Raw genomic sequence first — 27,543 nt, forward strand, 5'->3', positions numbered from 1 at the left:
CTATCTCTGGAAATCAGGGTGTCCTACCTCCAGATGCAGGGAGTGTACCTTTCGCATAGAGATTTATTTCTTGTTTTCAGGGAGACAGAAAGGAGGGTCAGAATGTCTCTCTTGCATTGGACATTTCTCAAGTGACTTTAATTCAAAATAATCAACGTGCCACTGAGGCACACTTTGGGATGGCCTGCCCTGAGCCCCAACAATAGCATTGTTGGTGAACCACCAAGCCTGCTTGCCCCTGGGAATCTGTGGGTCAGCAGTCTGACTTAAACCTCACGACGGTTGGATGGACCCTACCCTACCCTGCCAGCCTGCCTCCTCTGTGCCCAGAGGTTGAAGTCTTCAACCCCACCCCTCCCCAAGCTGATTCAGCCCCTGGAACAGAGGGCAGAACTGGCTGAGAGTACAAAGGACAGCCGGACACACAAATGGGCAGCTACAACTGTGTGCAGCCTGTGGGTGGCCAGTGGAACACCTGTGCCTCTTTATCTTCCCTCTCCAGTGGCTGCAGAAGAGCCAGGGAGCCTGGCACAGGGTCAGCCAAGAAGGTGCCACACGTATGCTTTTGTGCAGTTTCCCACCTCATTCTGTCATACAGCGTCACGATTACATCCTCTCATCGTGCCATCCTCTGTCACACCCAACCACCATCTCACACTCACATTGTCATACACAGTCACCCACTGATACACAGATTTGCCTACACAGTGGTGCGATCACACATGCGCCCATCCGTTCATTTATCCTTCGTTCCTGGCACGCTGTCCGTCTGTTCTGTGCCCTGCCAGGGACAGAATCCTGCGGGTACATGGACCAGCCTCTTGGAGCTCACAGATATTAACCAATAACCTCTCCACACAGGGCGCATTGAGGCAGTCAGGGAGGCCGCCCCCGTGGAGCTGAGGCGTGAGGAGGGGAGAAGTCCAAGACTCCCGGGAGGTGGGGGTGGAACAGGCCGGGGCCAGGCCCAGCAGGACTTTTCAAAGCTGTACTCTGAGAGCGAGGGGGCGCTCAGTGGGGTAGCTGCGAAGTTTCCGGTCAGTGCCCGCCTTCCTCCCTTCTGGCCCAATCGGGAGGTTGCAGGGGGTGGGGCCCGCTGCCCAGGGCCAAGGGCGGGGCCTGCGGGGGCGGGGCCTGCGGGGGCGGGGCCAGCCTGTAGCTCGCAGTCGGCTGCAGGGCGGAGCCGGCGGCGGAGGCAGCTGCCCCGGGGTGGGCGCCTGAATCCCAGCCTCATGTAAGTGGCGGAGGCCGGAACCACTGGCTGGCGGAGACGCCTACGCTCACTGGGCCTTAGAGATTGGGACGGCCCTGATTCGCAGTCTTCGGTCCCGCCCTGCGAGGTCCGGCCACGTGGTGGGCGGACCGCGGCAGTTCTGATCCGGAGACCTCGCAGGACTCGGAGCCCCGCCCACAGCCCAGGGCGGACGCCGAGAGGGGAGCGCGGGCCTAAGACCGGCAGAGAGCGAGGTGGGGGGCCGTGGAGAGGGGTAGAGGGATCTGGGGCTCCCTGACCTGAAATCCGGGCAGCTGGGAGAATATTTTTGAGGGCGGGGGGAGTCAATGTCTGGGTTCAAACGTGGCTCAGCTACTTTCTAGGTGTCTCTGAATCTCTCTTAGCGTTTTCCTCTGTAATGTGGGCTTTCAGAGGCACGAACTTCATGGGGTTCCTTGAGGGATTAAATAAGGAAAGTGTTGAAAGTGGCCAGCACAGCGCCTGAAACAGAATGGGGGGCTCTGTAACTGGGGGCTCCGAAACAAGGTGTTCTCTCCCTGCGGGGCGGCCGGGGAACCGCCCTGGGGAGGGACTGCGTGTAAATGGAGCCCACCAGCCCCAGCGGCGGGGAGGGGTAGGTAGCCACTCGCTTTGCCCCTAGCTCACCACGACAGGGCAGCGCCATGGCCAGCAAGCGTCGTGAGGGCGAGCACCCATCCGTGACGCTCTTCCGTCAGTACCTGCGCATCCGCACCGTCCAGCCCGAGCCCGACTACGGTGAGAACGCGGCGGTTCCAGGAGGACCTGTGGTGGGGTATCAGGGGCGGGGACTGTGCTCTAACCCAGGCGGCAACCCTTGTCACCCAGCTGAGGCTAATCTGCTGCCTCAAATGGCGCCTCCATTCCTCTAAGCCGTTCCCTAGGTCAGCAGACTGCTCAGCATCCCCTCCAGGCTGTGCTGCTCCAAAAGTTACAACTGGCAGTTAAATAGGGAACAGCTTCACCTCACTCTCCAGCGCTTGGGGTTGGGGAAGGGAAGAAGAGGCCCCCGGAAGGCTACTGGGGCTGAACAAAGGCCACAGACCTTCGGGGAATCAGGCTTGGTGGCTGAGAACTGTGTACCGGGGTCCAATCCAAATCCCTGCTCTGTGATTTACCAGCTGGGAGACGGTGGGTGAGCCTCATGTCTCCGCGCCAGTTTCCCCATCTTTAAGGAAGGTAACAATGACACCTGCTTCTCACTCTGGACTTCCCACCTGGCCTTCCACAAAGGGTCACTGGCCAAAAATGTCTTCTTCCTTGGGACAGCGATGCAGATGTCTCTGACGGATGTGGAATTGTGTTGAGACAGGGGTCTGCTCCCTTCTCTGGATGTACCCCCAGCTCTGCCTGGGCCCATGGGAGGTGTGGGGAGGCAGAAGCAGCAGCAAGGCTCTCTGTGTCCCCAGGGGCTGCCGTGGCCTTCCTTGAGGAGAGAGCCTGCCAACTGGGCCTGGGCTGTCAGAAAGTGGAGGTGAGCCTGTGGCCCTGCATGGGTAGGGGAGGTGGGCCTGGGGCAGCTCCTCACCGTGCACTGATGACCCCCCCTCCTGGCCCTCTCCAGGTGGCAGCTGGCCGTGTGGTGACTGTGCTGACCTGGCCAGGCACCAACCCCAGACTCTCTTCCCTCTTGCTCAACTCCCACACCGATGTGGTGCCTGTCTTCAAGGTGTGGGGGTGTAGGGAGTGGAACACGCTTGGGGACAAAGATGGTACAGATCCCCCATTCGACTGCAGGGATCCCACGATGCTGGTCCTGGCACTGATTCGACCTCATAGAGCATTACTCCACTCAATCAAGCAGCCTCTGCCCAGTAGCCATTCCATGCCAGGGGTGGGGTAGGCGAGAGGAGGGTGGTGGAGGTGGGAGGCAGAGATGAGGGATGGCTGTCAGCTGCCCTCTTCAGCCCTACGTGGGCTCCTAGGGCACCTGCTCCCTGGGCAGGTCCACAGTTGAGCAGAGTGGATTAACGACTACATTTGGTGCTTGGGTCCCTCTTCCTGCCCCTGCCCCCAGGAACATTGGAGTCATGACCCCTTTGAAGCCTTCAAGGATGCTGACGGCTACATCTATGGCAGGGGTGCCCAGGACATGAAGTGTGTCAGCATCCAGTGAGTGTCCTTCATTCCCAGTTTCCCCACTGGCCCGTTGGATTGACCCAGGACCCAGGTGTGATTGGAGAATGTCAAGGCCAAGGAACATCTTGACCCCTTACCTTGGGTGGGAATTCCTGCTATGACCATTGCATGGATGGGGAAACAGGGACAGAGACTTTCTGGAGTCACCTGTTAGGCTGTGGCAGAGCAGGGCCCAAGGCTGCAGCCTGCCTGTTCAAGCATCTGATGGCTCCCCCCCAGCACCTGGCTTACACCCTCTCACTGCCCCTCAGGTACCTGGAGGCTGTGAGGAGGCTGAAGGTTGAGGGCCACCATTTCCCCAGAACCATCCACATGACCTTTGTGCCAGGTAGGAGTGGCTTGAGGAGGGGCACCTTCAGGGGTGGGGAGAGTGTTGGGGCACCCCCTATCTCACATTCCTGCTGCTTTTACAGATGAGGAGATTGGGGGTCACCAAGGCATGGAGCTGTTTGTGAAGCGGCCCGAGTTCCAGGCCCTGAGGGCTGGCTTCGCCCTGGATGAGGGTGAGCAGGGTGGCAGGACACTGAGTGGCCAGCAGGGGATAGGGAGGCTGCTAGTGGGGGCTGGGCCACTCCACCCTCTCAGGCCCGGCCAACCTTTTCCTCCTCAGGCCTGGCCAACCCCACTGACGCCTTCACTGTCTTTTACAGTGAGCGGAGCCCCTGGTGTGAGTATGCATTTGGACATTGGGAGTCATTGTGCAGATGGGAGACTGGGCCAGAAGGGGCAGGGGACCGCCAAGGGTTCCACAGCAAGTTGGGGCCTGAGTAGGCCTTGAACCCAGGGCCTCTGCCTCCCAGCCCCTTCCTACCTGGGCATCTCTTTCCTGAGCTTCTGAAGGGAGGCCCTAACCATGGGCAGAAACCAGCTCTACACTGTGCATTCTGAGGCGGGCAGAGACCTGGCAGAGGAGTCTGGAATGAGGGGAAGACCCCGGGCCCATCCCAGGGCTGGTTGCTTTTCCAGCCTCTCCCATACTGAAGACACCCCCTTCCCCTGCCTCTCCCAGGGGTACAGGTCACAAGCACCGGGAAGCCAGGCCACGGCTCACGATTCATTGAGGACACAGCAGCAGAGAAGCTGGTGTGTGGCATACGGGGAGGGAGTTTGGGAGTTCCCGAGGCTGTCCTGGGGCCACTCTCACATCTGACCTCACACTCTCCTAGCACAAGGTTGTGAGCTCCATCCTGGCTTTTCGGGAGAAGGAGAGGCAGAGGTGAGGCAGCCTGGAAAAGGGCACGGGGCTCTGGGAGACTACGCAGGAGAGGAGGGGGGCTGAGCCCCCTTTTTATCTGTTCTTCTCCCTTGCTGCTGCTGCCCCTGCCCCCCACCACAGGCTGCAGTCAGACCCTCAACTGAAGCAGGGGGCCGTAACCTCCGTGAACCTGACTAAGCTAGAGGGCGGTGTAGCCTATAATGTGGTACCTGCCACTATGAGCGCCAGCTTTGACTTCCGCGTGGCACCAGATGTGGACCCGAAGGTGCCATCTCAACCTGGGTTTGGAGGAGGGAGCCTGGGTCCTCAGCCCTGTCCTAGAGGCTCAGGAAGAGCCTGAGGGGTCAGCTCATCTCCCTTCTCACAGGCTTTCGAGGAGCAGCTGCAGGGCTGGTGCCAGGCAGCTGGCGAAGGGGTCACCTTCAAGTTTGCTCAGGTGTGGACTGGGGAACCTACAACAGGGGAGTTGTAGGAGCTGGGGAGGCTGGGCTTGCCGCATGTGTCACTGTAGGGAGTGTACATTTGGTGTGCCTGCATACATCCTGGCTTTAGCTGTGAGAGACATGTTTTGTTCACCAACAAGCGTTAGCTGTGTAGGCCACTGTTGGGTGCTGGGGAATACTAGGGAGTGAAATTAGACACGTTTTTGCCCTCATAGTCCTTACACAATGAAGGGAGGAATAGACATGAATCAAAAAATTATGTTTTTTTGTTTTTGTTTTTGCGGTACGCGGGCCTCTCACTGTTGTGGCCTCTCCCGTTGCGGAGCACAGGCTCCAGACGCGCAGGCTCCGCGGCATGTGGGATCTTCCCGGACTGGGGCACGAACCCGTGTCCCCTGCATCGGCAGGCAGACTCTCAACCACTGCGCCACCAGGGAAGCCCTGTATTACTTTTATATAAGTGTGAACACGTGGTCCAGGAAAGGGTGGGACCTCATAACTGCGAACCTGTAATTGGAGTATTTGACCAGTCTGAGAGTGTCATCTTGAGGAAGGGGCACTTGGGAAGGATCTGAGGATGGACAGGAAGTGGAGAGCAGAGAAGGTCCCAGGCCTGTAACCTTTGAAAGACTGAAAGAGGGCCTGTTGCTGGACCGGCCAGCTGGATGTCTGGGTAGGTGGGTGTGTGCCCCGTGCCAGGCACAGCCTACCCTATGAAGAACAGGGCAAGATGCCCAGGCCTTGTCCTGATCCTGCCATCCTCCTCCCCACAGAAATGGACAGAGCCCCGAGTGACATCTACTGATGATTCAGACCCCTGGTGGGCAGCTTTTAGTGGGGTCTGCAAGGACATGTGAGCACACTGGCCAGCCCCCCTCTCCCCTTCCCTCCCTCCCACCTTCCTTTGTTCCTTCACCCCTTCCCTTGCCCTCTCCCCTCTCTGCCTCCACATTCACCAGGTTCTTCCCTCTGCAGGAACCTCACCCTGGAGCCGGAGATCTTCCCCGCTGCCACAGACAGTCGCTATCTTCGCGCGGTGAGCTGTTTGCAGTAGGGTGGGCAGTGGAATGGTCCTGGGTGCTGGCCTTCCCCCTAACGGCTCCTGTCGCCCCCTGCAGGTGGGGGTCCCAGCTCTGGGCTTCTCACCCATGAACCACACACCCGTGCTGCTCCACGACCACGATGAACGGCTGCATGAGGCCGTGTTCCTCCGTGGGATCGACATATACACTCGGCTGCTGCCTGCCCTGGCCAGCGTGCCCACCCTGCCCAGCGAAAGCTGAGCCCTGTGCTCTCCAACCTCCACCCTGATCAGTGCCAAGGACGCTTCTTCCCCCCCCACCCCGCCCAACAATAAAGTCTGTGTGGACAGGGACCACTTCTGAAGTACTAACAGCAAGGATGTTCACGGAGCAGGGTTTCAAAGATAGTAGTAACACCTACTTCAGAGATGAGGGATCATACACCATGGGTCGCACCTGTTGCCCCAGCATAAGAACTCTTTGAGCTTCCCCAGTGCCCAAAGTTGGACTACAGATGAAGATCTAGTGTGACCAGGAACAGTGCTTCACTGGCTGCTCTGAGGGCTAAGACTCTGCTGGTGAAGCACCTGATCCAAGGGGCAAATACAGCACAGTCATGCAAGTAAGGCATTGCCACCACTGCTTGGCCTCCCAGGAGCCCTAGCACTTGGGGGACTGTACAACTCAGAGCAGTGAATGCTGGCCAGGCACGCTAGGAACCTAGAACTCCCCAGGCCAGAGTGCAGAATTCTTCTGGGTCCTCCCCTTTCTTCTGGGTAAGCTTTAACACCTGACAGGGATGTTTGGGGTTTTTCTCTGTCCTCACCAGCCTGCCCAGTCCAGCAAGCTATGTGCCCCAGTGTCCCTAAGGCACCCAACCACCCCTCATTTACTAGGTCCCTTTCTGGCACTCCAAGGTCCTATTTCCCCTGACTCCCACCCACACCCTGCCATCCAAGGAAGGCTAAACTCTTCTCCCACACAAAATGTAGGTACTGACCCCACTTGACTGATAGATCCTGCCTCAGGTTTATTTGTACAAATAGCACAGGAGGACACCAGCCCCATGCAGACAGCAGCCCAGGGGTCACACCAGTCCTTCTGTCCTCACATTGGCAGATAAAGGTCTCTACTCTGGAGCCTTTGTGGGGGCCTGGGCACCTTTGGGAGCTGGAGCCGGAGCCGGAGCCGGAGCTGGAGCCGCAGCTGCACTTGCAGCCTTGGCCTTGGTTTGAGCCTTGGCCTTGGTTTGAGCCTTGGCCTGGGACTTTGGCCGGCAGAGCCTGAGACCCTTGGCAATGCGGGCACGAGCACGTTTCCCGAGCTTGGGGTGAGCAATGTAGGCAAGTCGACTGAGCTTGCGGCTGCCGCCCGTTGGGATCCTGGGCTTGACCTCCTTGGGCTTTACGGGAGCCTTGACAGCCTCAGCACGTGCACTTATGGCCTTGGCATTGTTGGCTTGCATCTTCTTCAGGCCCCTCTTGTTGTGCTTCTTGGCAAAACGCATGTTCCTCAGGAACTTGGGGTCCACCTGGAAGACAAAAAATGTCCAGGTGGCTAAGTGCAGTATGTAGGGGCCCCCAAGTCACCCATGGTGGCCCTCTCCATAGCAGCACCCAGGAGACTATCAGGCACCAGCCGAGGCCTACTGGGAGCTGAGACAGCATCAAGTCAACCTTAAATGCAGAAATATCTGACGCTTAGAGCCGAACAGAGCTCAGAAAGGAAGAACAAACTCCTACAGCAGGATTGTGGTTGAGTTTTTCCTGAAACCCCCTCACGGACACCCCACCCCCTCACCCTTAAAAGGTGCCAAATACTAAGGTTAGTACAACAGATTCACAGCAAACAAGGCAGAATAAGAGACCAACGGAGGGAAGGGGGTGGGGGCGGGGAGAGACCAACAGTACAGTGGAATAGCAAAGTGGAGACAAGACTCAGTTCTGCTCAGACCCTACAGCCTCAGCCTTCTTGGCTAATCCTTAGAACTCCCTGGCACAGGAAGGGAAGCTGCTCCCTCCGTGCCTAGCACTGCATCAGATCAAGGTCATATGGGTGGTCAAAGTGGAATGGAAGGCTCACAAGGTTCCAGGTACACAGGCAAGACCACCCCTTCCCTTGAAAAGCTCTGAGTGAGCAAGGGAGATGATCAGACAAACTGCTCTCACGAGGCAGGTTACAACTCGGGCCAGTAAAGGCCAAGTAAAGCTTTATTACAGGTCTGGCACAGCATGAAGTCCAGGCAAAACGAAGGACAGTTAAGCTACATGAAAGACCCTGACCATGCAACTGGAGCCAAACACACACACTCACCCCCTTAAGAGATTCATATCGTTGTGATCGGGGTTTCTTGATGCCATTTCTGTGCCATTTTCGGGCTGTGGGGAAAAAAGGAATTAGACCAAAAAAGAGATTTCCTCTAATAAGACCACCATCACAGCTGCAAGCCCGGGAGAACCATAATTTCTCCTTACTTGGGATCCGTTTAAGAAACGCCTTACCACTGAATGCAAAGCACTGTGGGTTATCTCAAGCGGATCCCTGACTTCTAAATCTACAGCCCCATAGGTAATGCTGGCTGAAAGTAAAATCAGCCCCAGGCCCACTGTAGGAATGTGCCTCCTTCCGCTGCCCAGTATCCCTAATCTTTGCCAGGGTCTGGGGCGTTAGATGAAGGCTGGGCCAGGGGAACTTACACTGGTTGTGCGTGGTGTGGTTCTTGGACTTGGCCATGTCTGCAACTGGAGGACGAGAGTGGAGATCAGAGCCGGGGGCTCGCGGGGCCGGGCCTACCTCTTCACCTTGATCTAGAAGAACGTGTGGCCAGAAGCCTGAATGAGGCTTCAGCACAGATGCCTTGCATCTGCGCCCTCCACCAGCCTGGATTCTTTCTGCACGACCCGACGCCAGTCTCCCCCTCCCAAACTCAGGTAATGGTACCTCGAAACCACCCCACAGCCGCAAGGCTGCGCTCTCCCCCCAAATCCTAATTCTCCCCCTCCCATCCATCCATTGAGAACCCACAAGCACCGTCCCCGCCCCGCGGCTTCCGCTCCCCACAGCCAGGCAGCCGGTCTCTCCGTCCTCCCTAAGGCCACGTGCCCCGCCGCCGTCCGGGAGTCACGGATGGCTCCGGATACCGCACGGCTAGCACTCACCGGGGCCCACAGATCCCGAAACGCCTGGGACCGGAAGAGAAAGAGGAACACCGTGGTGCAGCATGAGAAATAGGCTTGTCGCGGCCGGAAGGGACTTCTGGAAAAGCTTCCCCCAGCGCCGTGAAGATAGGTTCCTAACCCCGGAGGACACAAGCCAGATGGGAAGGTGGTGGTACGAGCCTGGCCTCGCTCCTTCAGGTTTTACCGACCCCCTCTCCTTTCTCCTCATATTCTTCCTGACTTGGGTCCCAGGTCTCATTAAAGGCCTTGAAGGTGAAGGGAGTCCTTGAGGAATACATGTTAGGCAGGGGGTGACAGGAGATTTGTGTTCCTAAAAAAGTACCTCTGGCTACTGCGCGGAGAATGGACTGTAGCGGGCAGAGGAGGGAGAGCCGTCAGGAGTCTGGTGCAGGATGGGACAGGATGGTGCCTGGAGCTGAGTGGGGGCACGGGGGATGGATAGGAGTGGGTAAGGAAAGAGGGTAGACTGGGCTTGGGATGCAGGTGATTGGGGAGAGGAAAAAGGCCTGTGTAGCCCCTAAGTTTTTGGCTTGAACAAGTGTGTGAAGATGGTGCTTTTTACAGAAATGGGGAAGATTGGGGGAGGGACAGGGGTCTTGTTGCTTTATTTTGAGGGGGCCAGTGATCCAGATGTTTCTTTTTATTTTTTTAAGATTTTTTTTTGACGTGGACCATTTTTAAGGTCTTTATTGAATTTGTTACAATATCTTTTATGTTTTTGGTTATTTGGTCACAAGGCATCGTGGGATCTTAGCTCCCCCACCAGGGATGGAATCTGCACCCCCCTCCAGCCCCCCACCCCCCGCATGGGAAGGCAAAGTCTTAACATCAGGGAAGTCTCCAGATGTTTCTTTTTAGATGCATTAAATGTGATATGCCTGTTGTCATCCAAAATAAGTAAATGTTGCCTCCTAATAACTCTATTGCCTTCTCCACCTCTTACCCCTATAGTTCATTTCCACACAGCAGTGGGGCCTGAGGGCACTTTTTAAGATACAAATCAGATCTTGTCACTTAAAGTGTGCAAGGACTTCACCTTGCATTAGGGATAAACTCTTTACCTCCCCTAATCTTGGCAGTGCTCTCCTTATCATTTCACTTTTCTCCACACCCATGGACTTCTTTCTTTCCTGCCAAGCACAAATACCTGTTCCTGCTTCAGGGCCTTTACACTTGCTATCCCCTCCACCTGTACCACATTTTCTCTGCTCTTTGGATAGTGTGCTTGCTTGGAGAAGCCTCCCTAGCCTGCCCTATCTAAAACAGAGACCCTCTGCCCCATCTCCCCCGTTACTCTGCATCCTCTCATCCTGTTTGCTTCCTTCATAGGACTTTCCCACACTCTAACTATGTTCTCTGTTTACTTGTGTATATGTTCATTGGTTCAAGCACCAAGAGTTCAGGACTGGTTTGGTCACCTTCATTTTCCCATTGCCTGACACAGCACTTGATGTAGAACGGGAACTTGAGAAACACCTACTGAATGGATGTTCCTTGGCAGGCAGGTTCATGGACTGACCGAAGCATTTTGCAGAGAGTTAGGCAGTGAAAGGGAAAGGAGGATGTGGAGGCAGAACACACAGGTGACTCCTTACTGAAGCATTCCTGAGGAGAGGGAGAGAAATCTGGCAGGTGTGAGTTAGGAGAATGAAGAGCAGCCTCAGATGCTCAAGGGGTGACCTAGTGCCAACAAAAAAACAATTGAACACGGGTTCGTGCCCCGGTCCGGGAGGATCCCACGTGCCGTGGAGCGGCTGGGCCCGTGAGCCATGGCTGCTGAGCCTGCGCGTCCGGAGCCTGTGCTCCGCAACGGGAGAGGCCGCAGCAGTGAGAGGCCCGCGCACCGCAAAAAAAAAAAAAAAAAAAAAAAAAGAAACATTTGAGGCCAGAAAGAAAGGTGTCTCTGCAGGAGCAAAGTCCTTGAGGGGTGCTGAGAACACGTGGAGGAGCTGGTAGGCAGAGGTGGGGACTGTAGGAGGTGGGCGCAGCACGAGGCCCCAGGGTATATGGGAGAGGTGGTGCTGGAAGTTTGGACAAAGAGGAAAAGGCTTTTTCTGGGCGGTTTTTTTGGCCGTGCCACATGGCTTGGGGGATCTTAGTTCCGTGATCAGGGATTGAACCCACACCCTCGGCAGTGAAAGCGCAGAGTCCTAACCACTAGACCACCAGAGAATTCCCAGGGGAGAAGGTTTGACTGCCACACCTTGAGAAAGGGAAGCAAATGGTAGAGGTCGGCAAAAAAGGCTGTGACCGCTTTAAAGGAACCAGGCTGCCCCATTGTGTGGCCTTCCAACTAAGCAGTAGCTCTCACAGATCCTAAAAAGTGAGCAATGACATGTGCTGAGGACTTGGTGTTACCAGGTTGTTTTGACAGTGGCAGAGTAAGCAACGAGCAGAGAGCCATAGTCCGACAGGGAGGCAGATTCAGAGATGATGGCCATACAGTACTGTTGGAGCTGCTATAGGGATAGGCCCAGGGTGAAATCCCAGCTGTCAGGCAAGGGAGGAGGCAGTGACAAGAATGAGGAGCTTTGGCTGTGACCTGAGGGGACCATTTGGGGGAGCTAAAGGGAACCATGATCTGGAGCCATTGGCCTGCCATGCTTTTCTTTTTTTTCTTCTTTTAATTAATTAATTTGTTTATTTATTTATTTTTGGCTGCGTTGGGTCTTCATTGCTGTGCACGGGCTTTCTCTAGTTGTGGCGAGCGGTGGCTACTCTTCGTTGCAGTGTGTGGGCTTCTCAGGGCTTCTCATTACGGTGGCTTCTCTTGTTGCGGAGCATGGGTTCTAGGCGTGCAGGCTTCAGTGGTTTGTGGCTCATGGGCTCTAGAGCGCAGGCTCAGTAGCTGTAGTGCACGGGCTTAGTTGCTCCGTGGCATGTGGGATCTTCCTGGACCAGGGCTCGAACCCATGTCCCCTGCATTGGCAGGCAGATTCTTAACCACTGAGGCACCAGGGAAGTCCTGCCATGCTTTTCAAACTGGGAAAGATGGTAGGGCCAGCCATATGTATAAAGAGATAGTTTTCCTACCTTCCTTCGTTTCTATCTCTCCTTCTGTCCTTTCTCCCTTCCTTTCTTCCTTCCTTCCTCCCTCTTTCTTCATCCCTTCCTTCCTTTCTTCCTCTCTTTCTCTCTTTCTTTCTTCCCTCCCTCTCCTCTCTCCTCCTTTTCACTCTCTCTTGCTCCCCTCCCAATCTCTCTCTCTTTTTCTCTTCATAAATGTGTAAAGACCTTATACAAGCTCTTCTGTAACTTGATTTTATTCACTCAGTAGTAACTCATGGACATCTTTCCCTTTTCATGAAAATCTTTTGTAATCCTATTTTATTTTACACATTTAAAAATCTTATTCTGAGGAGATGTCAGTAAACATCACCAGATGTCAAAGGAGTTTCTAACACAAAAAAGGTGAAGAACTTAGCCCTTCCTCCAGGGCTTCCTCCAGCCCTTCCTCCTCACCCTCTGTGTGTCAGCAGTTCTTGCCCCATCTCTGTCTGTGCAGAGGCCTGTGCCCACTTGCTGACCTCTGTGGCATAGCCTTGGGCAGAGCTACTACCTGGACTCAGCAGAACGTCTATCAACCCAGGCCCCTTGTGAATGCCTTGGGCACAAGACACAGAGAGATGTGAAGCCTAGGTGACCAGACAGACCTTGGACTCGGCGGGGCTGGATGTGATCTGCCTGAGCCATGGGGCCTGCAGTGGTATTGTCTTGTCCAGGCCTTGTCTAGAGCTACAGCCCGAGTAGGATCCAGTGGGGCTTACTCATTTAAATTATAGGGTCAGAGACATCTGGGGTGATTTTTTCTGTGCCTGGCACAGTGCCAGGTACATGTGGGGACCTGATAAATGTTTGAGGAATTAAATACATGTACTTCACCAATCCAGGCAGATGGCAGAATCAGGAGGCAAGAGGTCAGTCGGCCTGGAGGGATTTCACAGAGACAAAAGTCAGCTTTTCTACTTGGTCCAGATCTCTGCTCTCTAAGCCTCAGTTCTGAGTGTAACCTGCAGATGAAAATAGTAATTGTCTTGTGGGGTTAAACCGGATAATTTTTTTTAATTGAAGTATAATTGATTTACAATCTTGCGTTAATTTCTCATGTACAGCAGAGTGATTCATGTATATATATTCTTTTTCATATTCTTCATATGGTTAATTACAGGAAATTGAATATAGTTCCCTGTGCTATATAGTAGAACCCTGTTGTTTATCTATTTTATATATAGTAGTTTGTATCTGCTGATCCAAATCTCCTAATTTATCCCTCCCCCACCCTTTCCCTTTGGTAACCATAAGTTTGCTTTCTGTGTCTGTGAGTCTGTTTCTGTTTCATAAATAAGCTCATTTGTGTCATATTTTAGATTTCACATATAAGTGATATCATAGGTGATTTCTCTTTATGACTTGATTCACTTAAGATGATAATCTCTAGGTCTATATTGCTTCAAATTGCATTATTTCATTCTTTTTATGGCTGAGTAGTATTCTATTGTGTGTATTCCATATATATGCGCACGCACACACACACACACACACTCACACACACCACATCATCTTCATCCATTCATCTGTCGATGGACATTTAGGTTGCTTCCATGCCTTAGCTATTGTAAATAGTGCTGCTATGAACACTGGGGTGCATGTATCTTTTTGAATTAGAGTTTTCTCCAGATATATGCCCAGGAGTAGGATTGCTGGGTCATATGGTAACTATATTTTTTGTTTTTTAAGGAACCTCCCTACTGTTTTCCATAGTGGCTGCACCAATTTACATTCCTGCCAACAGTGCAGAAGGGTTCCTTTTTCTCCACATCCTTTCCCGCATTTATTACTTGTAGACTTTTTGGTGATGGCCATTCTGACCAGTGTGAGGTGATACCTCATGGTTTTGATTTGCATTTCTCTAATAATTGGCAATGTTGAGCATCTTTTCATGTGCCTGTTGGCATCTGTATGTCTTTTATGGAGAAATGTCTATTTAGGTCTTCTGCCCATTTTTGATTGGGTTTGTTTTGTTTTGCTTTGTTTGATATTGAGTTGTATGAACTGTGTGTATATTTTGGAAATTAATCCCTTGTCAGTTGCATTGTTTGCAAATATTTTCTCCCAATCCGTAGGTTGTCTTTTCATTTTGTTTATGGTTTCCTTTGCTGTGCAAAGGTTTATGTTTGATTAGGCCCCATTTGTTTTTTTTGCTTTTATTTCTATTGCCTTGGGAGACCGACCTAATAAAACATTGCTGCAATTTACGTCAGAGAATATTTTGCCTTTGTTCCTTTCTAGGAGTTTTATGGTATCCTGTTTTATATTTAAGTCTTTAAGCCATTTGGAGTTTATTTTTGTGTATAGTATGAGGGTGTGTTCTAACTTCATTCATTTACATGGGGTGTGCCACTTGCCCACCACCACTTGCTGAAGAGACTGCCTTTTCTCCATCGCATATTCTTGCCTCCTTTGTTGAAGATTAATTGATCATAGGTGTATGGGTTTATTTCTGGGCTCTCTATTTGTTCCATTGATCCATATATCTGTTTTTGTGCTGATACCACTCTGTTTTGATTACTGTAGCTTTGTAGTATTGTCTGAGGTCTGGAAGGGTTATGCCTTCAGCTTTGTTCTCTTTCCTCAGGATTGCTTTGGCAATTCTCAGTGTTGTATGATTCCATGTACATTTTAGGATTATTTGTTCTTGTTCTGTGGAAAATGGCACAGGAAATATGATAAGGACCACATTAAATCTGTAGATTGCTTTGGGTAGTGTGGCTGCTTTAACAATATTAATTTTTCCAATCCAAGAGCATGGGATATCTCTCCATTTCTTTGAATCATCTTCAATTTCCTTTATCAGGTAAACCGGATAATTTGAGTAAAGCACGGAACACTGTGCTGAGTATACATTAGGTGTTCAGTCATTGTTCGTCCCAGCCATGCTGTTCCCCACAAGGGCTCTGGGGAGGCAGAAATGGCTTATGTGAAATGTCAGTGTCAAGTGAATGCTAAAAATGAGCACAGGATCCAAAGAAGGGCCAGGATGGAAGGACATGACAGTCCTTAGGGGTGCTGGGTCCCCTCAGTCCTGAAGTTCTAGAGGACAGGGACTACCAGTGTGCCCAGATAGGAGCAACCAGAGTGGCTTATCAGAAGCAGGATGTTTTACCTGTGGGAAAGAAGACTGGGGGTCAGAGAGGAGGCCCCTAAGCACCGGGTTAAGCTGTGGATCTGCTTAGAAATTCCTGTGAGAGGCCACTTGGTTCTTGTGGCCCCAGAGGGCAGAGCTATGACTGAGGGAGGCAAATACCATGGGCAAGGGTCATTTTTGCAGTCAGATTTTCTTCCAAACCATGGGCTGCTCCCAGAGGTAGTAAGCTCTCAGATACGAGGAATTCCTGGGGATGGAGTTGAAATATGGGATGGAGGGTTGGAAAATACAACTCTCAAGTTCACTTTCCTCCAAAAGTCTGGGATTCGAAGCTCCTGGGAGAAGGAAAGGTGGTGGGCAGCTTGCAATGCCAGGCTGGGATCCAGGATCTGTCAGGAAGAGAGAAGACAGGTCCCGCAGAGGCTTGGGGGTGCAGCGCATTCCTCCAGTCACTGGAGACACCTTCGTAGCCCCAGGCCACTGATTTTCCCTCTGGGGGGCTCCTGGCCCAGAAGTGATGTCTCCACTGGGGAGTGTGAGCCTGTCTTCCACATGGGGGCAGCACAGGACCGCAGATGGAATGGGGCCACCGCAGGCCGCCTGGAGCTCCCCTCCTTTGAGAAGAAGTCCTTTGAGCCTCCCAGACCTCTCACACCCCTGCTTCTGGCACCCATTCCCCACCCCCCACGAGCCCCTGTCTGCCCATTCTTGACAGGTTCTCTGGGTAGGTTGAGTCTCCCCTGGCTTCAAGCTCCTGGTAGTGGTGGTATAGGGTGTCTTCCCCCAGAGAGGGAACAGGGCAGAGAAAGTGGAGCCTGTGGGTATCCCTGGGCACAGCCCCTGCTGGTCCACATCAAAGTTACTAGAGGCTATGTCGGGGGTTAAAGGAACGGGTTTTATTTTAATTAATTTATTTAATTTGGGGGTTTTTTTGGCTGTGTTGGGTCTTCATTGCTGCACACAGGCTTTCTCCAGTTGCGGCGAGCGGGGGCTACTCTTCGTTGTGGTGTGCGGGCTTCTCATTGCGGTGGCTTCTCTTGTTGCGGAGCACGGGCTCTAGAGCGCAGGCTCAATAGTTGTGGCACACGGGCTTAGTTGTTCCGTGGCATGTGGGATCTTCCCGGACAACGGGTCGAACCCGTGTCCCCTGCATTGGCAGGTGGATTCTTAACCACTGCACCACCAGCAAAGCCCAAGGAATGGGTTTTGACATCAGACTGACTCGGGTTCAAATTCCTTCCTCCTTCCCTCCCTCTCTCCCTTCCTCCCTCCCTCCCTCCCTGCATCGGGTCTTAGTTGCTGCACGTGGGATCTTCACTGAGGTATGTGAGATCTTTTGTTGTGGTGCACGGGCTCTTCATTGCGGAGCTGCGCTTCTCTCTAGTTGTGGCATGCGGGTTTTTCTTTCTCTAGTTGTGGCACGTGGGCTCCAGGGCACATGGGCTCTGCAGTTTGTGGCACATGGGGTCTCTCGTTGAGGTGCACAGGCTCAGTAGTTGTGGTGCACGGGCTTAGTTGCCCTGTGGCATATGGGATCTTAGTTCCCCAACGAGGGATCGAACCCGCATCCCCTGCGTTGGAAGACGGATTCTTTACCACTGGACCACCAGGGAAGTTCCTCGGGTTCAAATTCTGACCACTGCTCACCAGTGGAGTGACTTCATCTCTCTGACCCTCAGTCTCTTCACTTGTGACAGTGGAGGGAGAGATAGTGGAGGGAGTGCCAAGCAGGCAGGAAGCCTCCTGGGGCCTGGCTGAGCATTCCCGAGACCACACAGCAGTCTTGGGAGCTGGCAGGGTTCCCATCACCCTATTTCAAAGATGGGGAGATGGAGCCCTTGGGCATGACTTGCTAGAGGTCCCACAGCCAAGTGGAGAGCTACTGTGGTCCAGATGCCCCCCAGGGCCAGAGGAGCATGGGATGGTGTGTGCCCAGTGAGGTCATGGTGGAAGCCCTGTCACACTGACTGGTGACCTGGAAGAAGCCCTGGCCTCTATGGCCAACAGATGCCCAGAGTTGGGGGGGGGTCCATTGTGCTGGCTCTGCCTCCACTCAGACCCACTGGGCCCTCCCAGAACACACCTAGAAAGGAAGGGGTGTTGGTGGTGGTGACAGTGTCCCTGGGTGGAGGGCAGGCTTCTGCCAGTTTGGGGCGGGGCTGGGGTCTGTGGGCCTCAGGCAGGCAGGGACTGGCCAGGCTTGAAGGAGAGGGCACTCAGCAGTACAGAGGACTGACCTGCCAGGAAGGGAGCAGTGGACTAGGTGGGCAGGAGAGGGGGCTGGACAGAGCAGGACTACACCTCTAAGGGGCTCCCCCAACTCTCACCCCTGCTTCCGAGGTGAAAGCGAACAACGAAGCTGAGGATTGGGAGGGGCCCACGCTCTTCCCCAGCAGAGCCAGCAGTGTCACTGCCATCGCAACCGCAGCCCCTCAGCTCCCTTTTCTCCTTTAGCCCCATCCTGCCTGGAGGCCCCATGGCCCGTGTGTGCCTTCCTAGAGAGGCTGGGGGTAGGGGAGGGCTCCTCTCTCAGCCCCCATTATGGCCCAGGGGCTGGATCCCAGGACCACCCCTGCCTCAGGATCAGGTGAAAGATTCTTTAAGGCGGGGAGAGGGAAGGGTGTAGTAGCTTTTGCAGTAATTATTCTGAATGAACAAGGCAGCTCTCACCTCCCTAAGGTTTCAAACCCCCAACTCTCAAAGTCCCTATTCTCTCCCAGGACACAGAGGCTGCGACCCAGGAGCCCCTGGCAGAGTTGACAAAGCCAGCATTGGGGCAGGAGCCTTGAAGATCATCTGGTTCCCGTCTCCAAGCCTATAGGTGGGGAAGCTGAGGTCTGGAGAGGAGCAGGGACTTGCCCAAAGCACACAGAGAGTATGTGGCAAAGTCAGGCAGGGAACCAGGGTGGTCAGACCGGGGGGGTTTGGGGCAGGCAATGAGGGCCAGGAGGGCTGTGTCCCACGGTGGGGGGCCAGGTCTGGGGAAGGCCTGCCCTTGCCTGCTCCTCATTTAGTGCTTCAGTAAACCCCCTCCCAGCCTCAGCGCATAATGGACTGAGTGAGGGAGGAGGCCTGGCCCTGTTTAGGGAGGAACAAGGGACCAAAAAGAGCAGAAAGGAGCTGGGGCTCTGAAGAGGGGCACAGTCGGGAGAGCTAGGGACCCTAAAGGTCCCATTGAGTGCCCCTGAGCGAGAAGGGCTTGTGGCCCTAGACAACAGGCTTTGGCCCAAGCACTGCCCTTTCTAAGCAGTGGGTGCCTGGGCAAATCGCCCAGATTCCCAGGGCCTGCACCTCACTCTCCTGCTGCCCCTGCCCCATGTAAAATGGGGTCAGCCACACAGGCTGGGGGGAGAGTCTCCGTGATGGAGCAAACAAACAGAAAGGGTGATTCCTGGCTCCACTTAGGAGATCGGTGGATGGGCCCTGTGAGGCTCTGAGCTCGAAACCTTATGTCTGCTGGGCCAGGGCTACTGCCACGATCACCTGGAGCATCTATTATGTGCAGAGCCTGAGGGACTGGGACAGGAGGAAGCTGTGGGCACAGGACCCCAAGATGTAGAACAGAGAGGGGGCCATCTAGGTAGGAGCCTCTGGGGTTTGGAAGAGGGACTCTGCAGCCTTCCTGGGAGAGGAGGGATGCTGCTGGGGCTCAAAGGCAGGCCCTGTAAGGTCAGGGAGAGATGGGAGGGGCTGAGCGGGCACAAGCTGGCATTTGCTCCCTGTGACTCTCTGGCACCGGAGCCCAACTGATCAGGGCCTCCCTGAGCTGTCACTGCACCCCCAAAGCCCCAGAGGCCTGGCCCACAGTGGGTTTCCTCACCTTCCAGCACACAGTCCTAAATCTAGGGCCTGGGCAGGAAATGGGCATCGTGCTAGGGCCGGGAGCCAGGAGCTGTGCATCAGCTGTTGCCAGTGCTCGCCACACCCGCAGAGTGGCTTCTCTTGTTAATCCCATGTTGCTGATGAGGAAACAGAGGTCCAGAAAGGTAAAGTGTCTTGCCCAGGGTCACCCAGCTCCTTCTCCTCTGTCAAGGCCACTCCTGGAAGCTCTTCTGGGCTTGGATGCTGCCTGAGACGCACACTGATGACAGCTTGCGAAAAGGAGGGCCACGTCCTAGTTGAGGGGCGTGCCTCTGAGAGAGTGTGCTGTGGCATCCACAGCAGATGGGAACCCCATACAGCATTGTCAGTCCTTCCTTTCTGTGTCCCCCCACACCTGTTCATTAGTTGGTCATCACATTCTCAGGCCTCACGGTCTGTCCACTGGTAAAGGTTGGAGGGCATGACCCAGATGCTGCCTTGACACTTAGCAGCTGGGTGACCTTGAGCAAACACTCTGTCCTCCTGTGGCTCTGTGACCTCCCTTTGAGATGGGGATGAGGGCACCACCTACTACACTAGGGGTTGTGGGGAGGCTCCAGGGACCCTTTCATGCCAAGTGCTTACGGGGCCTGGCCCACGGTCTCTGTTCCTCTTTTTTGTTTTTGTTTTGTTTTGCCACACCACGCAGCACGTGGGATCTTAGTTCCCCGACCAGGCATTGAAGGCGCACCCCCTGCAGTGGGAGCGTGGAGTCTTAACCACTGGACCGCCAGGGAAGTCCCTCTCTGTCCCATTTGATAGCCCCTCTGGGACAAGGCTTGAATCAGCCAGAAGGCCAGGCAGGTGATAAATGGGTCCCTCCCTGCCCCCCAAATTCCCCTGGAAACACGTAGGCTGCCCACCCCCAAGGCACCCCGCCCAGAGGGGGATGGGAGAGTGGGGATGGCTCCCAGTGACGCCCTCTTCACCACCCGCGGGGATGACGGAGATGGGGCCAGGAGAGGGCGGGCTGAGGACAGCTGCTGAGTGGTGGCAGTGAGGGGCATGTGGGGGACCCCGGCCACCCCTAACAACCGGGCCTCAGCACGGGGAGCCCGCGGGTGAGAGACCCAGGGTCCTCGCTCTGTCTCAGAGCTGGCCCGCCTGCCTGGCACGAGCCGTCCAAGCACTGGTTTTAATCGATCTTTTTTTGCAAGCAGCCTGGAGGTGCGGGGGCGGTTTCCCCTTGACTCGAGTCTCTAGGAGGATGCGGCTTGGCTAAAAATAACTCGAATTACTGTGCTCCCGCCCCGAGGCCGGAGGAGGGGCGGGGGGGGGGGGTGCTGTGGGGGCGGGACCCCGGAGGGAATGTTGCAGCAGCAGTGGGGAGGGGGTTCCCTGAAAGGAGCTGGAGAAACGCGGATGTTGGCAGGTGGGAAGGGGTGCAAGGCATTCAAGGGAACGGCCCTTTCTCACCCACTTCTCTCCAGGGAGGCCAGTGCTTCTGGAGCAGAGCTGGGGGTGCAGGCTGGCCCTGATCCCCGGCCCCACACCATGGAGGGGGCCAGCCTTGCTGGGTGGTAGCAGTGGGCTCCTTCCAGCAGGAAGTCTGTGTTTGGAGGAGACCGCCCCCCTTCAGCTCAGCCCTGTTGAATGCAAGCAGTGACAGCAGAGGGCGCAGATCTGGGCTCCTGGTCCCCAACTCTCCTTCCTTGCGGCCTGACACTGAGCCCCAAATCTTCATCCAAAAACTGGGTGCGATTGCAAAATTAAGCACCTGACTCCTGGGCACTCCACGGCCTTCTCTCCCAGCCCCACCTGCTCCATCTGTCTGGAGAGGCAGCAGGCTCCCTGTCACACCCTTGGTACAGGGCTGAGAGAGCCCATCGTGTGACCACCCCTCGGAGCAGGGCGGAGGCTGTGTCAGGGTCCGGGAGGCCCTAAGCCAGGCAGGATCTGGGGTCCTCCGCACAAAAGGGGGCTGGTCAAGGAGGGTGGGGACTCCAGGTGCCCGTGGGATGGGGGAGGTAATGGTGGGGCCCAGACAGGAGGCTGGGGACGGACTGCACGATGGGCTGCTGGCCCTGGTGGCCTTCTGGTGCTGCCCTCTCTGCCATCCCCAGCTTCACACCACAGGGCTGAGACAGTGCGAGAAGGAGCACAAGAGGCTCAGTGGCAGGGCATGGATCACGTGGTGGAGAGGGGACAGCATGGCTGTCCTTTGCACACACACAGACCCCACAGAGGCAGTGGGAAATGCACTGGAGGGGGGCCAATCAGCCCTGCAGCAGGGAATGGGCTGGGACATACAGGTCCCTGGGTAGGGGCCCTCCATACGCCGTGCCTCAGCTTTCTCATCCTTAGGGGTGGCCATGGGATGCCTTGGAAAGCGCCATAGATGGAGAGCAGAAGAAGCCAAAGCAGGAGTAGGGAAAAGGGCAACGGCAACGATATCAGCTATCCCTGCCCGCCACTGAGCACTCACGGGGCTCCCTGTAATGTTCTGTGAGGGCGGTCCTAAGATTACCCCCACTTTACACATGAGGAAACTGAGGCTCAGAAAGAATTGACTCACCCAAGGTTGTAGAGCTTGTGCAAGATGAACTGGGCCTTTGAACCCAGGACCATCCGACTACACAGCCTGTTTCTCCATTTCATCTTGTTCTGAACATGGAGCCAGATGTACTTATGAGGTTGACTCAAGGTGGGGTGCACGGGTATTCATCCAGATATGAGATACACGGAGTCGCTGCAGCTGAACCCCTACCCAGACCTGCCCATCCCTCACCCCTCCAGGGTTGGCTCAGGTCACAGGGAGCCTCGTTCTGGGGCACCAGTGTGCCTGGGAAGTACCTGTGTGTGCAGGGGAGTCGGGGAGAAGAGGGAGTGTGTACTCTGCCAGGATGGGAACAAGACAAGTGATAACAGTAATGATAATAAAATCCCCCCAAAATAATGATGTTTTTAGCAGCACTGTTCCTGAGGAGAAACTAAGAGCAACACAAACATCCAGTGACAGGAGAATTGAGAAATCAGCCACAGCTCCCACAGCAGCAGGGGTGAGTCCTAAACCATAACGTAGAATGAAGAACACAAATTGCAAGAAACTACATTCAGTTCAAAGCCATTTTTATAAAGTCCCCCACCAGAGTAAAACTACACAATACTGTTTTAGGCATTCATATGTGTATGATAAAGCTCTTACAAAAGAACAGAAGTGATAAACCAAGATTCTTGGTACACTGGGGGAGGCAGGAGTTGGGTAGGGGTGGCACACGCAGGGAGATTCCACCAATGAACGTCTGTTAGTGGCCCACGGGGTGCCAGGCGCTATTTGTGGTGCTGGGGGCTGGGCATGCAGGTACAAGCAAGACAGACGTGAACCTCATGGCACTTACAGTCTCACGAGACACACTTCCTGTTCTTGTGCTGTGGAATAGGTCACCAGTGTCCATTATGTTATTATGTATTGTCACAGATATTCCTTTACATTAATCAAATACTATATTTAAAGAGATAAATAAGGAATAAACACAAATGTAATTGACCTCCCTCTCAAAAAAATCCCACCCAAGTTGGTGAGCTCCGGAGGCTGAACTCCTCTCCCTGCTTCCTCTCACTGATACTCCATCACATTGATCCAGGAGTCCCAACCCCTGGACCCCATCCCCCCTCCAGTCTCCAGTCGCAGCTGAATGTCCCACAAGGTTATTCCCTCAGGCAAAGGTAAAAATGGCTTGGAGTGCAAGACTGGTAGACAGAGCAGGGTGCTCAACCTCTGGGAGAGCCAGAGCCAGTTGGGGAGATAAAATGCAGTGGAGGGAGGGGCAGAGCCTGGGAAAGATCCCTCCTCTTTCTGGCCCAGGGCTCTTGCACGACATTAGTAGAGGTGGACGGTGCAGAAGGTGGGAAGTAACAGGTCTGCTCTGTCTCAAGCTCTTCATCTTCACCTGGGGGGGGTCCGTCTGCCATCCGTCTGTCCATCCATCCAGCCAACTATACACCATATAATGGACATTGGTGACCTACCACACAACACAAGAACAGGAACAAAATCTGCCTTGTGAGACTGTAAGCTGCATGAGGCCTGGAGTTCATGTCTGTCTGGCTTGTGCCTGCATCCCTGCCCCCCATCCCAGCTCCCCTGCACAGCCCTCCTGGGGCAGGGCCAGTCTAGCCACCCTCACCCGATGGCCTGGTACATGGTAGATACTTGCTGAGGGGTACCCGGCCTCACTGTCACTGCTTTCAGCAAAAGCAGAAAAGGATGCACCTCCAGGCCCTCACATGTGCTGTTCCCTCTGCCTGGAACAGTGCACCCTCCAACCTGGCTCAGCCTAAAGGTCATCACCTCTGGGAGGCCTTCCAGGACCACCCCAGCCAAGCCAAGCCCCTCTCTCCACACCTCCCCCAACACCACAAGCTATATCATGGTCATGCTTTGTTTAGGTCCTTCTCTCCTGAGTGGGGGGATTCCAAGGTCAGGCCCAGGTCCCCCAGCATCCCCTGAGCTGGGCCAGGGCCCACAGGAGGGCTCTCAGCTTCATCTTCTCGGCCATTCTTAACACCTGAATATAGTCTGGCATTTTTTCCCTGGAGGAGCCAGGCCCAAGGGGGAGGCCAGCCACTTCATCAGCCCCCGCACCTCTTGGACTCCACTTTCTAGGTCTTTGCCCCTCCCCCAGCAGTCCACCCATCTTCCACCCTGAGGGCTACCAGGACTCCACACATCCATCTCTTCTCTTCTAGAGCTGCCCTCGGCAGGAGAGATAGTGGGTGGGAAGTGTCCAAGGCTGGGAAAATGGGGCTACAGAAAGATCCCTGAGAGAACCCTCCCCCACCCAGCTCTCTATGTCCACAGCCTGTGAGGGATGCAGGGTGTGGGATGGGAGAGATGGCAGTGGCTGGTCATCAGTCCAAATCCAGGTCACTCCCAGCCTGCTCAGCAGCCGTTGATAATTAGGGGCCAGCGGGACGTGGGCAGGTGGGTGGCAGGAGACCTAATTGTCTGATTTTTCAGGTAATTAACGGGAGGCTGTCTGGTCTGTCCCCACGGGGCCCAGCATCCGCCACCCCATCCCCTGGGCAGCCCCAGCCGCCTAATGAGGCCAATTATTGAGTGGTGCCCAGGCCCTCATTAGTTACCTGGAAGGGTCATGTGGGAATGGCACCAGGGGCGGGGCTCAGCCAGCCATGGTGGAGGCTGGGAGCCCCCAGCGATCGGCATGCAGAATGTGCTGCCTGTAGGTCTCTGCAGCTGCACACTGAGGGTAGCCCACCCACACTTGGGACCTCACTTCTTGCCTCTGCTCTCAGGGCAGCAGCTTTAGGTCAAATCCTCCCCCTGCCATCTCCCAGCTGTGTGGCCTTGGGAATGTCACTCCCCCTGTCCTACCCTCTTGTTTCCTGAATCAGAGACGATGGATGTAAAACGCCTGGGGCACAGTGGGTTCCCAGTGCACAGGTGCTCACCTTCTCCCCACGGGGCCAATTCCTTTCCTTCCCTCTTGAGGAAATGTTGGCCCAGAGTTGGGTAGGGCCTAAGGTCACCGGTGTGTCCAAAGCCCACTCTGCAGGGCCTGGGCACCAGGGAGGGCAGCAGGGATGCTGAGGGATGGCCCTCTGGGATTCACCCAAGGGATCTCAGCAGCAGGGCAGGGGAGTCCTGGGAGGAGTCATAGAGGCAATCTGGCCAAGGAGAGGGGGCACCCAAGAGCAGCTGGACTTTCCGGACACCTGAGCAGAGTGGCAATGGGGAAGCAGGAAAGCTCCAGGAACTGCGGGGCTTTGGAGGTCATGACGGAGCCAGAGGCCCTCTCCTCCCTGGATGCTCCAGGACACTCAGGAAAAGCCCACAGGCATGTGACGGTGCCACAGCCTGCTGTCTAAGGCAGGGATCCATTCTTTCTTGGTTGGTCCACACCAGTCTTGGCCCAGGAGATCACTGTGCCTTCAGATGCTGAGTGTTTTTGGCTTCTGTGGCTTCTTTGTTTTAAGAATTCTGTGACCTAATTCCATGCTGACAAATTCCATGCTGTTCTGGCTCCTATAATCGTCAGCTAATGCTACTTTTGGTCCTACTGCCAGCCCAGAATCTTGGTCAAGGATTTCCAAACTGTGTCCCCCAGGAGCCCTAGGGTGGGAGCAGAAGGGGGGGCTACTGACCCTCCAGTTGGAACAGCTGGACTTTGATAAAATATTAGTAGCTGCTCCTTCCTGAGCTCTTGCCGTGTGCCAGGCATGCACCGGGCCTCTGCCTCAGCAATTGCATTTGTCCTCAAAAAATCCCACGAGGAAAGTAGCATCACATCCCCATTTTACAGATCAGGCTGCTGACACTGTTGGAGGCTGAGGCTAAGCGGCATGCTCCAGGGCTCACAGCCTGTGGGAAGGAGAGCCGGGACTTGGACCCAGTTTCTACTCTGAGCTGCTGTGAATATGGGTTCTGTGGCTAAAAAGAAAACTAGGTTCAGGAGTTGAGGGGAGTGTCCCATTTATCATAATTTCTTTCCTCCAGAGCCGAGTGTGTGAGTGCGCCTGCCTCTCTGCCCCAGAAGAGCGTGGCTTCAGCCCCAGGTCGCCCAGGGCCTCTACGCCCCACCACGTGGTGTCTGTGTGCACGAGGGCCCATCTGCCCATCTGTTTCCCTTCCCTCTGCTGTGGGCTCTGCTTCCCCGTGGTCCAAACAACAAGATCCAGCCCAGAAACAGCATATGTTTCCAGCCTCTGCTAGTCCAAGTCATAAATCGCCTGGTGTGATGTGCTCCTTGTGTCAGCTTGTTTCAAAACTCAGGGTGGAGGTGGCTGAATGAGTGTGAGGAGAATGCAGGGCCTCCTCCAGCCTGAGAAGCTGAGAGCTGGGAGTCGGGGTGAGCCCAGGACTGAGGCTCAGGAAGGGAGACAGGGACTAGGCCTGGGGCTGGCTTGGGGGCTCAGCCTGGGGTGGGAACCAGCAGGTGGTGGCCTGGATTCAAGCTGGGCCTAAGGGCTGAGACTTAAACGGGAGCTGAGGTCAGAGATCAAAGGGTTGGGCTTCTTGTCCAATGGTCAGAGGTCCAGACTTGACTTGGAGTCAGGGGTCAGAGGGCAGGGGCTATTGCTCAGAACTTGATGGGGATGGAGAGCTAAGCTCAGTTTGGGGTGAAGGTCAGGCCTTAGGCTGAGGTAGGGTCAGAGGTTAGAGGTCAGAATCAGTCCAGTGCTGAAGGCCATAGCTAACTGAGAAGGAGGTCCTCAAAGACTCAGAGGTCTGCCTTCTCTATCCTGGAAGTGACGTGTGCCAGGACCGGTGACAGAGGGATGCCTGTGATAAATAAGACGGGGCTTCCAGGAATTGACCATGAGTTTGAAAAGGACTGGGCACAGATCTTGTGTCCAAAGCCACTAGAGCAAGGCTGGGGGCCTGGCCTCCAGTCCCAGCTTCCTGCCCTCAGGATGGGAGCCTTGGTTGCTTATCTCTGAAACGTGGATGATCACAGCACCTGCCTCCATGTTGATCATGCTCCATCCATGTTGCTGATTTCTACCCTCAAGACTGTGTGCCCTGGAGTGGGGGCAGATGAGTTAACACAGTGAGGGTGAGTGGTCGAGGCAGGTATGTGAGATGCTTCTGTGGCATGGGGGGTGGGGGGTCACAGGAGAGGAACTGTGCCAAGGCCCTAGGTCCCCAGTCACCACCCAGGGCCCTGTCACTCCCAGGCTGCCCCAGAGAGGTGACCCTGCAGCCAGTTCAGGCCTCAGCTCCCCCCTGAGCCGTGTGCAAGCAGCACCGTCCCGGGCATTTTTTCCAGGCCTCCATTCTGCCAGCCAGGTTTTCCCACCTCTTCTCTCTTCTGGGCCCAGCATGGCCGGAGATCTGGGGACAAGGCCACACAGCCGCCAGTTGGGGAGCTAGGATGGAGGAGGCAAAAGCAGGAATGAGAGGCCAGCAGGCAGAGAAGGGTGCCAAGGAGGAAGCCTTATCACAGGCCTCTCTGTTCTCATCTCCCACAAGGCCTGGTCACGAACCAGCCTCAGCTGTTGACCCGCAGCTGGGGTCCTGACCCCAGAGGTCTCCCCCTCCCCACAGGGGAGCACTGGGAGATTCAACAAGGGGGGAACCAGGCATGTGTGAGGGGGTGGGGGCTGGAGGGAGATGAGAGAACCCCTGGGGGACAGGAATGGTGGAGAGCCAGCAGAGGACATGTGGACAAGAGGGCTGCCCTGCCTGCCCAGGATGCAAGGCCTCCAGGGTTTGGCTATGAAAGTCCCAGTCACCTCCTCCAGCTGAGCTATTAATACCCAGCTAAGACCCACGCACCCTTGCTGGGAGGACGCCGAGTTCCTTGGGGGCTAAAAACGGTCTGC

General features: G+C 55.0%; 2 protein-coding genes and 1 long non-coding RNA gene across 8 annotated transcripts; 2 read left to right on the forward strand and 1 right to left on the reverse strand.

Moving 5' to 3' along the window:
- Window positions 1–1,187: 1,187 nt before the first annotated feature.
- On the forward strand, window positions 1,188–6,421 carry ACY1 (aminoacylase 1). Of its 3 annotated transcripts, none has more exons than XM_060111424.1 (15): window positions 1,188–1,234; window positions 1,875–1,990; window positions 2,662–2,726; window positions 2,817–2,921; window positions 3,270–3,364; window positions 3,643–3,719; window positions 3,805–3,894; window positions 4,002–4,058; window positions 4,401–4,474; window positions 4,558–4,607; window positions 4,728–4,872; window positions 4,975–5,043; window positions 5,824–5,903; window positions 6,026–6,086; window positions 6,169–6,421. In XM_060111424.1, exons 2-15 carry the CDS (start codon window positions 1,897–1,899, stop codon window positions 6,331–6,333), a joined length of 1,227 nt encoding a protein of 408 aa, XP_059967407.1. In that variant the 5' UTR covers window positions 1,188–1,234; window positions 1,875–1,896; the 3' UTR covers window positions 6,334–6,421. The 3 variants fall into 3 exon arrangements, with proteins under 3 accessions (XP_059967407.1, XP_059967406.1, XP_059967409.1); XM_060111423.1 differs by lacking the exon at window positions 1,188–1,234 and adding an exon at window positions 1,366–1,467; XM_060111426.1 differs by lacking the exons at window positions 1,188–1,234; window positions 5,824–5,903 and adding an exon at window positions 1,366–1,467 and having other exon boundaries at window positions 6,169–6,318.
- A 656-nt stretch (window positions 6,422–7,077) lies between these two features.
- Window positions 7,078–9,338, reverse strand: RPL29 (ribosomal protein L29). Of its 2 annotated transcripts, none has more exons than XM_060109589.1 (4): window positions 9,231–9,338; window positions 8,769–8,879; window positions 8,386–8,450; window positions 7,078–7,603 (listed from the first exon to the last, which is right to left on the reverse strand). In XM_060109589.1, the coding sequence occupies exons 1-4, from the start codon at window positions 9,292–9,294 to the stop codon at window positions 7,202–7,204; spliced, it is 642 nt and encodes a 213-aa protein (XP_059965572.1). In that variant the 5' UTR covers window positions 9,295–9,338; the 3' UTR covers window positions 7,078–7,201. The 2 variants fall into 2 exon arrangements, with proteins under 2 accessions (XP_059965572.1, XP_059965573.1); XM_060109590.1 differs by having other exon boundaries at window positions 8,769–8,813; window positions 9,231–9,292.
- Window positions 9,133–25,941, forward strand: LOC132496898 (uncharacterized). 3 transcript variants are annotated; one of them, XR_009533545.1, is made up of 4 exons: window positions 9,133–9,428; window positions 18,117–18,217; window positions 22,166–22,256; window positions 25,715–25,941. It is a non-coding gene; the product is annotated as an uncharacterized LOC132496898 (long non-coding RNA). The 3 variants fall into 3 exon arrangements; XR_009533544.1 differs by having other exon boundaries at window positions 22,169–22,256; XR_009533546.1 differs by lacking the exon at window positions 18,117–18,217.
- Window positions 25,942–27,543: the final 1,602 nt, after the last annotated feature.

This window comes from Mesoplodon densirostris, chromosome 10 (genome assembly GCF_025265405.1).
Source record: "Mesoplodon densirostris isolate mMesDen1 chromosome 10, mMesDen1 primary haplotype, whole genome shotgun sequence".
Classification (NCBI taxonomy): Eukaryota; Metazoa; Chordata; class Mammalia; order Artiodactyla; family Ziphiidae; genus Mesoplodon; species Mesoplodon densirostris.

Bases quoted from the DNA above. Each gene is read 5' to 3' on its own strand.
- ACY1 (XM_060111424.1), top strand. From the start codon at position 1,897: ATGGCCAGCAAGCGTCGTGAGGGCGAGCACCCATCCGTGACGCTCTTC. The intron at 1,991-2,661 runs GTGAGAACGCGG...CTGTGTCCCCAG, and splicing joins CCAGCCCGAGCCCGACTACG to GGGCTGCCGTGGCCTTCCTT. The intron at 4,873-4,974 runs GTGCCATCTCAA...CCCTTCTCACAG, and splicing joins CACCAGATGTGGACCCGAAG to GCTTTCGAGGAGCAGCTGCA.
- RPL29 (XM_060109589.1), bottom strand. From the start codon at position 9,294: ATGCTGCACCACGGTGTTCCTCTTTCTCTTCCGGTCCCAGGCGTTTCG. The intron at 8,880-9,230 runs GTGAGTGCTAGC...ACGTTCTTCTAG, and splicing joins TTCGGGATCTGTGGGCCCCG to ATCAAGGTGAAGAGGTAGGC. The intron at 7,604-8,385 runs GTGAGTGTGTGT...TTTGTCTTCCAG, and splicing joins GATATGAATCTCTTAAGGGG to GTGGACCCCAAGTTCCTGAG.